This window comes from Gordionus sp. m RMFG-2023, chromosome 2 (genome assembly GCF_954871325.1).
Source record: "Gordionus sp. m RMFG-2023 chromosome 2, tfGorSpeb1-WG-v2, whole genome shotgun sequence".
Lineage (NCBI taxonomy): Eukaryota > Metazoa > Nematomorpha > Gordioida > Chordodea > Parachordodidae > Gordionus > Gordionus sp. m RMFG-2023.
The window spans coordinates 54,489,159-54,504,511 of NC_088776.1; the positions used below are offsets into that span (position 1 = coordinate 54,489,159).

Genomic DNA, 15,353 nt, shown 5'->3' on the forward strand with positions numbered 1-15,353 from the left:
ATATTATTTGTTTTTTCCTTATCAATTCACAGAATTTTTAATATCTTTTTTTTCTCTATCTCTTATTCAACGAATTTTTTGGAAGATTGAACATTTTTATTAAAACAAAAATTTTATTACATAATTAAATAATAATAAATAAATAAAATAATAATTCAGTTGAAGGATATTATAAATACTAGCTCGTTTTATCAAAATCTTTATTAAATAATTTTTCTTTAAATTTTTTTAAACTTTCTAAATTAATTTATTATATTAAAAATTAAAAATAATATTTACTTAAAATCAATTTTAATGAATAAATTTTTACCAATTTTTCTCTTGCTAGTTTTGATTTTCTGCGAGTCACAAGGTAAATAAAATTATTTATATAAATTTAAATATTTATTTCCATTATATATGTTTTCATATTTATTCATTTAGAGGCTAGAAATAAATATTTAAATCTTTATAATGACAATTATTTGATCCTTTTAAAAAACTTTAAATGGAATTATTTCCCAAAAATGTCATCACTATGTTTTCATATTTATTCATTTAGAGGCTAGAAATAAATATTTAAATCTTTATAATGACAATTATTTGATCCTTTTAAAAAAATTTAAATGGAATTATTTCCCAAAAATGTCATCACTACAATAACAAAATCATAAAAACTTTATCTTTTTTTACAAAAAAATAAAAACATTTTAGCTAATTAATATTAATTATATATTTATGAATTCACTCTAACTCTAAATCAGATACCTTTAAGAGCCTTGATTTTTTGATTAGGCCCTGCCCAGACCTTAGCAAGAAATTCTATAGGCCTAGGTTAGATCCGGCCCTCATTTAATTTAAAAAAATCCCAAGCCCGCAATAACATTTTATACATAATTATACTGAAATAATACGAATGGAAATATAACATAATATTAAGTAATTATATAATATTAATAAGAAATAATTTAAGATATTTTATATGAAAATAAGCAATATTTCAATGTAATTAGGCAATAATTTTGTTTGTAATACTGAAATGCATTATTAGAGATAAATTTAAAATTTTTTAAAGTTAGCAACTGTTTTGGACAAAAAAGATGACGGGTTTAAAAAAAGCTATGTTTACATTACAAGCAGCAGTAATAAGGAAAATAATATTGATGATATTTTAATAATCTATTCTTGTGTTATTAAATATCTTTAAAATAAACAAAATTTAAAAAATGACTCGAATAAAATACTAAAATAAATCAATATTTACCTTCCTTACTTATTGGTTCTTTTGTTTTTAAAGGAAAATCTTGTTATTTTGGCTGAGATTGCTCTAGCTTTTAAAAAAGAATATATTCATTTTCAAGTAATTAATATTCAAATTCTCTTTTATTTTAGGCAGATCTACAAACAAAGGTAATGTGGCTTTTCTATTCAAATATAATAATTAACAAATATATTCAAATAATTGTACACCCATAGTTTCCTATATAAATAATGTACATTAAAATTTCGAGAAAACTTTAAAAATCATTATTTTTTAATTGAGTAAATGAACTTTGTTACAATAATTTTATAAAAAAAATTGAACTAACTACCGAAATAATCTTCTTTATTTGAAAAAAAAAATCAGAAGGTTTTATTTATTAAATTATTTGGAATTGATAATATTTTAGAAGCTCAATTCAAAATATTAGGTGAATTTTACTAATAAAAAATAATTTAGTATCAATTTTAATTTTTCTATTTATAACTAATTGTTTATTTAAGAATTGGCTCTAAAAGTTCTCTAATATTTAATAGAATTGTGGCTCATCAATTTAATTTTAAATATTCGGATTGAGTTTGAAGTTGTTCAAATCTTTTAGGGATGGATGAAGCACTACCTCGTACCATTTGCTAAGATCTTTTAAAAATGTTCTATGGAAATCGCTGTTCTAAGAATAAATTATTCTTCACATTCATAATCGAATGCATATGATTCCTACAGCATTCTTAGTTCGGTTCATTTTAACCTTTGTTTGAATTAAACAGGATTATTTTTTAACACTTTTATGATTTAATGATAAGGAGGAATAAAAGCAGCTTACATTATTTGCAAAGTTTTCTAAATAAAGATATAATATCGTGTTATTACTATGTCTTTTTTGCTTTTCTAAAGAGTATTTATGGCTCATTGTAATTCATAATTCATTTTCTTTGTCAGTTTTTAGTTTTTTATATTGAAAATCTGATAAATAATTTGAGGAAATTTTTTTTAAAAATTTGTTGCTAGCATTAAAAAATTTGTAGATTTCAATATGATAATTATTCATAATATCAAAATAATTATATATAAGAATTATTCCGCGGCAATTATTTTTTAATAATTTTATTATTTATAATATAAGACATACATTGATTATTATGTAATTAATGATTTATAATAATTACCGTTTACTAGTTTGAATATTGATAAATATTATTTTAGGAATACAATTTTATAATTTTTTAGGTTTAATGATTTGTTCACTTTTTTATAGAAATTGCGATAAATTAGACTTTTCTGCTATAAATTTGTGTTGAATATAAAAACATAAGAAATATAATTATAAATCCTTCTAAAAGCATGTTTTATTTTAGAGGATATTTCGGAAAGTAATGCATTTTGATTTTGCGTATCTAGTTTGAACATTGGCGGATATTTAAATTTTATTAATACAATTTTATATTAAAATTTTTAGGTTTAAAGATTTATTAATTTGTTTATAGTAGACTTAACTTATTTGCGATAAGTCTCATCTGTAACTAATTTGTATTGAATAAGTAGAAACATAAGAAATATCTTTATAAATTCCTGAACTAATAATTTATGTTTTATTTTAGACAGTATTTCGAAATTAAGTAATAAATTTTGATTTTACATTATTGGTGTAAGAGGGAATATATATCTTATTATTATAAAATTGACCATATATCAGAGATCAGAGGCACCATGGCTGGGCCCAAGCTAGATTTAAGAAAAATTATCCCAGTCCGATCCGAAAAACAAAATATTTTGGCATAAATTTCTTTGAAAAACATTTAGTAAGGGTGGGCAAAATTTTTTTCTACAGCTTTGGATTTTTAAAAAATTTTTAATATTCCTTTGGCATTTTATGAATTGTTTTTCATATGAAATCCTTATCTTTTCAAATCTTATCTCCCCATTTGTCGTAAAAGGAGTGGGTTTGAATCATATCACTTTCGACTGGTCGATGGTAATTCCCTTATTTACTGTTCTCCTAATAATTTAATATAGTCTATTATATAAATGTCAGTTATTCTGAGAGATAATGATAATTATCTAAAATTATAAAATAAATATTTTAAATATTTAGTTCTGTTGCTTTTAATTTGATTAAATATCACCTAAAATGTTGATTATTTGAATAAATCAATTTGAATAATATTTTTTTTAAAGATAATAAAAAGTAAATATATGAGATGTGATGCGGCCCTGCCAAGGGATTTTTTAAAAATATTTTACACCCGTGACGAAGGACCTGGCCTGCACGTTATGCCTAGAATGTGTATGATTCTCATTTATTTTAAAACATAGGAGAATAATTTTTAAAGTACCCATTTTTGAATATTAGGTGGATACTGCCAATATAAACTATATTGTTATTCCAGCATGTCTAGAATACCTTCCTTATAAATTTCAATCAATTTTAACAATATGCCTTTGTGTTTATAATTTAGATAAAAAATAAATATAGAAAATAGATACAAATTAAAAGTATTTCAAAATATCTTTGACAGTGTGGGTACTCTATACATGTTGAAATACATCTCTGGTTATTTTCAAATTTAAAAATGGCCTCAGTAAATTATTTAAAATTGAGAGATTTTATTCCCAATGAGTTCTATATCCCAATACGACATACATAGTTTAACAATTATCAATAGACCCAAAATGAGCCTTCAGCTGACTCCTATCTAAAACTTTAATCAATGAATCGTCAGACTAAACTAATATACTAATGTCATTGTTTGAATAATCAAAATGATCCTCATAATAGAAGGGATTATATACAAGGTTAACGAAAAGGATCTTAAGAGACTAATAATTATCATAATGAAAAATATTTTATATTTTATTCTCAAAATAAATTTAACTTTTTTTGGGATAAAATGAGTCCAACCTGGGGAAAGATACTTTTTGATTGGTTAAATTTAAACCTTGTTTATATTAATGGAATTTCTTTTAAATAACCCCATTTTAATTATATTTAACTATTATATATATATGCTTAGAAAAATCTTCTAAAACTCATTCAAATTTTAGAATAATTGAGAACTATTAAATTTAATTGCTAACAGGGCCCTATTCTATTACACACCTTAAGTTTATATCTATATTATGAATTTATAACTTTCTACAATTATATATATTTAAAATTATTCGCAGGAAAGCTAACTGAAATAATAGGTAATAAATAATTATTCGAAAAGTAATGATGACTAAAATTCCTATCCTTTTTAGAAGACTATGCCCAGAAGAAAAGTACATTATTTCCATACTAGAATAATTATAAAATTGTAGTATTTTGGGAAAATTAAATAATATTTTCTAGCACCCATCCCTTCGGTAGTTTTAATTTATTTAAAATTTGAGACTACGTAGAATCCAAATCTTGTGGAGATCAATTTAAGATTGATTTAATTGAAAATTAATATATACAATATTAATTCAATACGTGAATTTGGAATTCAAAAGATGGTTATAAAACTAAGTTAATAGTCATTTCTTAATTTTATTTCTCTCCTCTACTTATTGTATTCTAATTATTATTAGATAGCAACTGAAAAAAATGAAATACTAATATTGAAAAGCAACACATTATTTTAATTCCAATCCCAATTGAAATAATTTAATTTTTTTTAATTGATTACGAGAAATTTGTTTAAGTTTCAGTTATTTAAGGGAAATAAAATTCAAAAGTTTTTAACCTAAGAAAAAGATTTGATATATTTATAATTTAAAATAACTCACGCTTTGAAATTTCCCTTTATATTTTATATTTTAAGGTAAAATTATATTTTAAATTTTAGCCCCAAAATTACATTACTAGGTCATGCAAATTTCAATTTGTCTCTAAAAGAATGCATTATTTAGTAAGACTAAATTTCGTAAATTTATATTATATTAATGACTTATATTGCTGAGTGAATTAATTTCTATAACTAAAACTTAAGTCAAAATCATACAATAAGGGATTTTTACAGAGGAAGGGGATGGGGTAATCATATTATCACTTTTTTTTTCATGCGCTAATTTTTTGTCATTTATTTCTAAAATACAAATTCGATAAGCAGTAAAAATATGAAACAGATATTATTAATGTAAATTATATAAAAATAGATTCATTGCTGCCGCAGAAAGAAAATACATCAAAATTTTTGGCATTTATGGGTTTTTATGCTTTTCGCGTAAAATCCATTTAAAAATAACTAAATAACATATAGGCAAATACGATTGATATTAAATTCTACCTAGATAGAAATTGTTAACCGAATTTCCAAAAAATATTATGAGAAATTGTTTGATGGCATTTGAAGGAGAAACTGATATTTTAAACATTCCTAATATACCTGGCATAAAGTTTTATTGAGATTGCTTATTAGCTTAGTATAATATGTTTTTATATATTTAAATTAGCCACAATGGCTAAGCCTATTACGGACAAACAAAAAATTGCAGACTTTATAATTTCTAATAAATAAACGGATCAATTTAACCGTTTTTTAAAAATGGTTAAATCAAGATTTTGACCAAAATAATATCTATTAAACCTAGGAAATCTTGTCATAGAGGGGAAAAAGATATGAGCAACTCTGAATGGGATCCCGAGGTTTAGTTAATATTAATCTGGCTAGAATTTTTTAAGACTACTTTCAATTCTAATGTACATTTTTAAAAAAAATTCTAAAAAAAATGCTCTAATCTTTTTAAATATATATTATATACTTTATAGTCTCTTTATTTTAGAAACAATTAATAACTTAGCTAAATCTTTTATTGTGGATATTTAAATATATAGCGAGTTTTATTTCCTTTAAAAAAAAAATTTTTTTTTATTTAAAAATAATAAATATGCTATCGCATAAATCTTTAAATTTAATATTTATTCACGTTATAACAATCTGAAAATGATCATTACTCGGTCAATCATAGCAGAAACTTTATAAAAAAAATTGTAGTCCTAACTTAATAGCATTTATAGCACACTAGTGATCTGCATAGGGCCTAATCTTTCAAGCCCGGTCCGGCCCGAAATTTTTTAAAAAATAATTTACCAGCCTAGCCCGAATTTATTTAAACATAAAAATTAATTTTTATAATTACTCAAAATAAATGATATATGTTATATGGCGTCTAGTTTCTATAAATAAAATCTAATATTTTTATTTTACATTAAAAATTCAACATAAAATTGATAAATTTATATATATTAAAAAATTCCAGCTCAACCCGACCCGGCCCGATTTTTAAAAAAAAATATTAGACCCGGCCCAGATCGAACCAGATTTATTTTTAAAAAAATAAACCCGAGCCTGGCTACGGGTCGGGCCTACTTTTGCAGATCTCTATAGCACACACCTTTCCATTTTTTATGTGAAATTACTTTGTTTGAATTATTATTACATCAAAAAATTTCCATCCATATCCATAATATCGCATATTTATTATTTTATAAAAAAAATATTAATAAAAATTACCCCGAGTTTTTTATTAAAAAATTACCTAGATTTTTATTGAGATTTTTTATTTATACAAATTTTTTCAGGTTTTTTTTAACAATATCGCTTGGAATTTAGAATAATGGTTATAAACTAAGTTAATATTTATTTCTTAATTTTATCTCTCCTCTACTTATAAGTGCTATTATTATTATTAAATGGAAACTGAAAAAAATGAAATACAATTAGCAATTGAAATAACACATTATTTTCATTTGCAATTGTAATAATTTTATCTCTTTAATTGAAAATTTTTTCAGTTATTTAAGGGAAGCATGATTATTCAAAAGATTTTAACCAAAGAAAAATATTTAATATTTATCACATAAAATAACTCACGCTTTGATATTTTTTAAAATATTTAATTTAATTTTAAGGCAAAATTACATTTTAATATTTATTTTAGCCACGCCAACTACAATACCAAATTTCAAATTATCTAAAAAAGGAATGTATTTTTTAGTATAACTAAATTTCAAATTAACAATATATTAATGATTAATAAGTGAATTAAGTTCCATATATAAAACTTTGAAATCGGACAATAATTATAAATTTTTACAGGGAAGGGCCTGTGTAAGGAGGCGCATTTTTAAAAAATATGCATATTTTTAAATCATATTATCACTGTTTTCATTTTTTTCATGAGCTATGCCTCTAAAATAAAATTCGCGAAAAAGCAGCTCAAAATTTGAATTAAGTTTTATGTATGCAAATTATATAAAAATATAAATAAACTGTTTAATTGTATTTTATATAATTTGCATAATGTCTATATACTTTTTTAATTTAAAATTCCCATAAAACTCCTAAATTTTTTAAAATACCCATTTAAAAAAATATCTATAGACTGACTGACTTTTTTTTATTAATCATTTCTCTCACCTTTGGCATTTATTTATTTTTATTTTTAAAATATTTTTATTAATTTTGTTATTTTGTTTTAACACTAATAACATTTTAATTCAAATAAAATAATTGATATTTATATCTTTTTTTTAAAATACATATATAGTGAATCAAATAAGAGATTCATTGCTGCCGCAGAAAGAAAATGCATATAATCATTAAAATCGAAAATATCAATGACTAAAATTTTATTGTATCACAATGATACATCTAGTTTATGACAAAGTGAATTCCAACTTCTTTCTTCGGTTTAAATAAATCGAAAATTGACATCATATTGATGTTTGATATGTGTAACATATAATATTGTCATAAAATAATATATTAAATTAAACATATAATCTACGAATAATTTTATTGTATCACAAAGATACATTCAGTTTATGACAAAGTGAATTCCAACTTCTTTCTATGGTTTAAATAAATCGAAAAAATGAATGACATCATATTGATGTTTGATATGTATAACATATAATATTGTAATAAAATATTATATAAAATTAAACATATTATCTATGAATCTATGATATTTATTTATACATATTTGATTGTCATTTTATATTAGATAAAATTATATAGAATGTAATAATACTATTTTACAACAATTTTCTAAATTTAAAAACGTGTTTCCTACAAAGTATATATAATTCATTAAGAAATATTGAAAATTAACAAAATTTTGAATTATTCCAATAGGATAATATATTTTTTATTTGTCGTATAATTATTTTAATAATATTATTCTACTTGTAAATTGAATAATTTGGAACTACTTACCCGCCAAATAAATTTAAATATTTTATAGAGAAAATATTAATTAACCATTTTTAAGTTGATTTATTTCTCCCTTTCCTATTTTTTGAATATTTAAGAATGAAAAAATATACACAAATATTAAAATTTTCATGCAAACTTATACCACATATTATAATAATACACCCAAAAAATTGAATCAGAAAACTCTGCCATTTCCAAAATAATGAATAGACCCATACTAATATTTTCCCATCTAATTCTCTAGAATATTTTTGTGCGTTAATCTATACTTCCAATATTTTTTTGATATATATCAAATTTTAAATGGTTAAAAAATTTAAGACTGTCAACGCTATTTTTAAATGAACGTTTTCTCAGGTAATATTGGGGAGATAATTAAATATTTTCGTAAAAATTATTCTAGGAGTTATTTAAGAATATCTTAAGTTTGATAAATTTATTATGACTTAACTATATTGACAATTTCTAATACATAAATTCAAATATAAACTGTATAATCGGTTTATAACTCATTATAAAGTAAATGTCCCTCAAATTTTGTCACGAAAAACAAACTCTTACTCAGCAAGCTTCCTTATATTTTTGTAGCAAATAATATAATATTAATATAAAAAATTTTTAGGGGAGAAGGGGGGGGGGGGCTTTTAATAAGCAAAATAAATAAGCCAAACTAAAAGATCGATTTTTTTTTATGGCCAAATTATTTTATTTTTAAGTTTAAGCGTTTATAATTTTTTAACTTTTATTTTCTACGTCTTCATTCGAATTTATGAATTTTTATCTAAGAACTATTAAGTAAAAGCGAATAGAGCTAAATTTAAATGAATACAATTATCATTATTAATTTTCATCTTTTTTTTAAAACAAATAGCAGGATCACCGAAGAGTAAATTTAAATGTTATTTTATAATTTTAGATAGCTAATATAATAACAGGATTCTAATCCTATGCGATAACTTAGAATATTATATTTTAAAACTATATTCATTACAATAAAGCTTTAAAAATGTAACTGTTTATTCAGATTATACCACTTTAGCAGCTACCCCTTTAGAACCTGCTGCGGGAGTTTTAGCTACATTTTTTCAAAATGTTTTAGCTTTAGGATCCTATTTAACTGGTTTAAAAAAATTCGGAGCCCCTAAAAGTTTGTTAATTTAAATAATATATATATAATTATTTTTTATGAATACCCCGCTAGAATGGAAACCCATTTTTTTATTTAGATTTTATTTATTATTCCAATTAAGAGTTATAAGAAACGCCCTAAGATTACATCCCAATAAATGTTTAAGAAAATTTAAGAACGTAATTATTAGTAAAAACAAAAAATATATAAATATGCTCATACATATGGAAAAGATATATCCTTATTTATGCTGAACAAAAAAAATTTTACATTAATTTTAAATTTATGTCATTTTATAATATTTATATTATAAAATATATATTCATATTTTATTGTAAATTAAGCTACTATTATTGTTAAATGTGCATAATACTTTATTTGTCTTCTTTTTTATATATTTTTATTATTTTTCCGATATATAAATCAATTTTTTAAAAATACTCCATCTTGCGAGGATTTTTTTGTTATTTTCTTATTAAATATCATTAATATAAAAATTGTTTAATATTTATATTTAATCTTTTATATTTTTATACAGGGTTGCAGGTGTTTTATTTGGTGATACTTGAAGTGTTAAAAAACAGAAATACCTCATTTATGTATTAGGAAAAAAATAGTTTAAGTGATTTTTTTTGAAATTTTTTATAAACCTTATTTTAATTTAAAAAAATCGGAATTAAAAATTTTATAATAAATGTAAATGCCATTCTTTTTTCGGAAGAACGAAATATAAAAATTTTTTTTTGAATAGCAAACCAATTATTAAAATATTTATTTTTTAAATTTAGAAAATATAAATTTCTAATATTTTTTTTCTTCAAATATAGTTGAATATTTTATTTTTATATATTATAATAATTTATAATTACAAGTACAAACACATATAATAATTTACATAATGATTTAATTTTGTGAGAAAATATTATATTTTAAAATTGTATTCCGTTTAGTTGTTTGAGTGTTCCGAAATTTGCATCTTTATTTTATATAAATAGAGAAAAGATAAATATATATTTAAAATATTGTATAAATAAATTTATATTACTTTTAATTGATTAGTTGTCCCCGATAACCAAGTTCCAAAAAATCATGCATATGATTATAAATGTTTGTAAAATCGTACGGTATATACCGATTTAATATCGAAGTAACATTTTTTACGATTTATCTCTATTGTTTGGCCTTGGTATAGAGATAGACCTATATTTGCGAAAAAGTTTTCAATAGGATTTAATTGAGGTGAATATGGCGGAAGATATTCAATTCGATTTTTATAGCTACCGATAAGATGCCACTTGTGTATTGCGGCATTATCCATAATGATAATTGCATCATTTGTAAGAATTGTTACTAATTCTCTCAGATAATCAAGAAAAAGCACCCCATTATAAGGTCCTTCAATAATTCAATAGGTTATAAGGCACCTAATTCCTATCCTATATAAAATGCTAACGTTCTAGCCTTTGGAAGGTGGAACTATCACAGTTGGTGTGACATTGTGGGGGGAGGGCCCAAGTATACACAGGTATGACATGTGTTTATGCCAGTTTCATCCAGAAAAAACATTTTTTCCATAGGAATGTTTATCATTTTAAGGCAATAAGACTGACGAATACGAATTGCTCCTGGTGTATTTCGTCGATTGGGCTCTTTCCCAGCCCATTTTTTAGACCATCCTATTTTTTAAAATATATTTTCGGATGGTACCCTCATTTTTTAAGAAACCTGGAGGCAAATTTTTTATGATATCTTTGATAGTAGACGTGTTGTTATCCATTAAAAGATTTATCACCTTTCTTTCGATCTCAGATGTGTCTTTTTTTGCATCCTTTTTTTTGGATTTGATATTGCTTCAAGTCCTGCTATAAATTCTGGAGAGGTTCTTGCCTTAATTTGTTTACCGAGGCGATTGACATATCAATATGTTTAGCAATATCCTTTATTTTCATTCTCTCCATATCGGGATGGGATAACAACTTTGTTACTATATTAATTTTCTCTTTATTCCAACAATTATATTTCCTTTTTGGGTTTTGAATTGCCGGTTAGTTTATAGGGTTTATTATAGTATAATTGGCACATATGGCAGATTGCGAAAATGTTGGAATGGAAAAGGAATAATTAGATAAAAAGGAATTATTATTAAATAAAGAGGAATTTCTAAAACTATTATTGGTATTATTGGATAAAATATTATTAATATTAAACATTTTAAATTTAAAAAATTATTTTTTTGTAATTAAAAAGTTTTATGAGAGATTTCTATTTAATTAATAAATATTTTTCTTAATACATAAATGAGGTATTTCTGTTTTTAAAACACTTCAAACCTATTTATTATACCACTTAATAGTCTTTGTTTTTAATGTATCACCAAATAAAACACCTGCAACTCTGTATATGTAAACAATAGTTAATTATTTAATATTGTATCTTTTTGGTAAATTTTATATCTTGCAACTTATATTTATATGCGTATTTTCATAAATACATGAAATATTTAACCTTATTTTTCTAATCGTTAAGCAGTCTATTCTATGGTTTTAACTCACTTACATCTATACCTATTGTTGATAAAACATTTATAATATATCGCGCCTTCTTTAAGCTCTAAGGACTAATGCAGTTTTTAAATATCCTGGTCTATAAATGTATTTAAACGGGAATCAAGTAACTTTCCAAAGAGATCCTAAACCTAAAGTTCGGAAAAATTGCTTCTGCTTAAGCTTTTCTCCCAACAAAATTTGGCGGTCTTGGCATCAGATCTCCTTCTGGTTTGGTTTTAACTACTTTTCATTCAAGTTTTGCTTATTAACAAAACCTATCCGCTCAATCTCCTGTGGACGATTCGACGTACACTAAGGCATTATATGGAGATCTCGAATTGACACTCCTTTACCTGCTACTTGCAAACAAAAGGAATAGGACATTCGAGTTTTTGCCTGTTGCGTCGAAACTCTTCTATCAAGCATGCAATCCTAAAATCGTCGTTTCTTTTTGTCACTTCTAAATGACTTTGGCCCCGAGTTCCTTAAGGCTATCCCATCTGTTAATCTTCAATTACAACTTACCAAAAATGAACTCACTCATGCCATTGGAATCCGTTTCAATGGTTCAATTACCCAACCTTACCTTAGCTCTAGATATATCCTGTTGGCCTAAAGGGACGACATAGTCTGCACTATCGTTACTCCAAAGGGCTTATTCTTAGAAACAATTATTGTAATGGTATTATTCAAGGTGGCCTCTAATCTGCTCATATTCCCAATCCAACCCTAGTCGTCTTTTTAGATTTAACTTCCAGATGGCAATATCCAGATTTTTTGGAAGAGAATTCAATTTCTTGTATAGATCTCCTAGCCCCTACAAATCTTATAACAAGCATCTTGGATATCAAAGAGCTATCCAAAATTAATGGATATTCGGAAGTATCCAATGAACACATTTTTATACATACAATCTTCTCTACATACATGGAACTCGGTTCCCTTATTCGTATCACTGATGAACCCAAGGAAGGTTTTTACCTTAGGCAAAAACTCTCCATTGCTATTCATAAATTGAATTTTATCAATTTCATTGGAAGCCTATTCCCTAAGAAGCTATCCTAACTTTTTTAAAAATTCATATAATTTTATAATAATTTAATAATAATAATTAAAACGAAAAAAATTGTTAAAAATAAATTAATTCAAAAAAAAAATTGAATTCAAAAATAAAATGAATTCAAAAAAAAAATGAATTGATTATTTACAATTTTCGCTTCCCTTTATAGGGAAGCAATAATCATCACAAATAAATAATTAAACCCCATCATCATAATGACTTTACAATAATTAACTTTTATTAATCTAAAAATAAAATGTTAACGCGATTAAACTAAAACATAAAATTATAAAAATAACAATGACTCACCAATTTAACTAAAACATAAAATTATAAAAATAAAAATGACTCATCAAATGCAATACATACTGACTTTCAAAAATCAAATTTTACAAATCAAAGTCTCCCAATTATGACAATAATCTTTATTAAAAACATATAATTATAATATAGATTAATGTTGTTAAACGCCTCGTTTTTTAAAGACGGCTAACACAATATTTCATCCAGAAAGATATTACGCAAGTCTGAAGATTTTGCTCATAGTTGGAATAAAGATTTAGACATGTATTATCGAAATATCGAAGCTTAGATAATATTTTTCTAGCCAAAATATTGAGCTAGCCGTTTTGAAAAATCGGCTCAAAACGAGCCGTTTGACAAAGTGATTTGTATATCGATACTATATTATAAAAGTCAGTTTCGTGAACTATTCGAGATTAAAATTGATATTGAAAAACAAGGAAGCGCGGGACAAAGGCACACTTTAATTAACCCGTTAATTTTATTTTTTTTCAATATAATAAATTATATTTGCAAAAATCAATATTTTAGAAAAAAAGAAGATTAAATATAAATTTCTATATTATTTAATCAAATGATTCTTTATTTAATAATTTATTTTTCTTTGGAAATTAATTCCGGGAAATCCAGGCAATTCATCTTTAAAATAGGCACAAACATTGGGAGAGGTTAAATTCTTTCACTGTTTAAAAATCTTTGTCTTATTATAGGATAGCTCAATAATAGTGTACTCAGGTTATGATGATATATTTAAAAAAAAATACCTAAAGATGAATCTACTGAAAATCAAATTCAAAATGTTATATTAGGATTATAAACCCATGTTTGTTGAAATGGATCTCTGAAGAAACAGTCAACAATATTAGATTACAAGATAGTGAAAGATGATATATATTATGTTTAATAAGGTATTTTATATGTTTCTAAAGAAAATCAAACTCAAAGGAGGCTAATTAATATATATTTTTATGCCATAATTTAAATTTACACACCAGAAATCTTTGTTTAAGAGTGCAATAAAAATTATTTTATTATAGTCCTCAACTTATTTGGTTGGAAAATTTCCTATTTAAAACAGGCCAATTTATGAGAATGAACATCATAAACATAGCGCATCAACATCGAGCACTATTATTTAAAATCCTAAGTCTATTGATATGTTGAATATTAATATTATATATATTGTATCTGTATTATATACAGTATGTTGTATAGATATGAATTAGTATTAAAACATTTAAGAAACATATATTATTCGCAAAAAGAGAGTTCTTGGATAGCAAAGGAGGATTTGGTGACATCTTCAGTTTGGTGCCCCCTAAACACGTCACACGAGGTCCTTGGCCTGCCGAGTGAAGAAAATATAACTCAGGCCTGGCCTAAATATATATTTAAAAAAAAAATACTCGGGCCAGGTGTATATTTTAAATTGTCATTATTAACTATAAAAATTAAAAATTATAGTAATGTATCTTTAAAAATGGGCAAATTTTTTTAAAAAAAGCCAGGTAGGGCCTTTTAAATGGTACCTGCAGATGTCTGATATATATATACTAAGAAATTGAAGTCTTATTTATTTTAAACTATTTTCTTACCCATTTATTCAATCCATGATAATGCAACCTTTTTTTATTACAATAGTTGGTCATAGTCAATATACTCAGAATTTTATTATCAGTAAACATCTTGGGTTTTGCGAGGACTCTAAGCTCGACAACTGTAGCAATCTCTGCAAAACAGTCACTTCTTGTAACGTCTCACGCATAATTTGCACGCCTGAATATTGCAATGGAACTTGCTCAGCTATGTTTGTTGATGCAGATACAAATTTAGACGCTTATTGTCAATAAAACATTACTAATTTTTAATAACTAATACACCAATACAATAC

At 24.2% G+C, this 15,353-nt stretch overlaps 1 protein-coding gene across 2 annotated transcripts; it reads left to right on the plus strand.

Moving 5' to 3' along the window:
- Positions 1–262: 262 nt before the first annotated feature.
- Positions 263–15,353, plus strand: LOC135925053 (uncharacterized). Of its 2 annotated transcripts, none has more exons than XM_065460205.1 (9): positions 263–352; positions 1,372–1,389; positions 2,596–2,610; positions 2,839–2,856; positions 4,406–4,426; positions 4,481–4,501; positions 9,296–9,310; positions 9,449–9,571; positions 15,104–15,353. In XM_065460205.1, exons 1-9 carry the CDS (start codon positions 295–297, stop codon positions 15,310–15,312), a joined length of 498 nt encoding a protein of 165 aa, XP_065316277.1. In that variant the 5' UTR covers positions 263–294; the 3' UTR covers positions 15,313–15,353. The 2 variants fall into 2 exon arrangements, with proteins under 2 accessions (XP_065316277.1, XP_065316278.1); XM_065460206.1 differs by having other exon boundaries at positions 9,299–9,310.

What these genes read in the sequence shown, in the direction of transcription:
- LOC135925053 (XM_065460205.1), top strand. Translation starts at nt 295, where the DNA reads ATGAATAAATTTTTACCAATTTTTCTCTTGCTAGTTTTGATTTTCTGC. An exon ending in AAAGCTAACTGAAATAATAG is followed by an intron (nt 4,427 to 4,480) that starts GTAATAAATAAT and finishes TATCCTTTTTAG; the next exon opens with AAGACTATGCCCAGAAGAAA. An exon ending in AAAATTCGGAGCCCCTAAAA is followed by an intron (nt 9,572 to 15,103) that starts GTTTGTTAATTT and finishes TTATTACAATAG; the next exon opens with TTGGTCATAGTCAATATACT.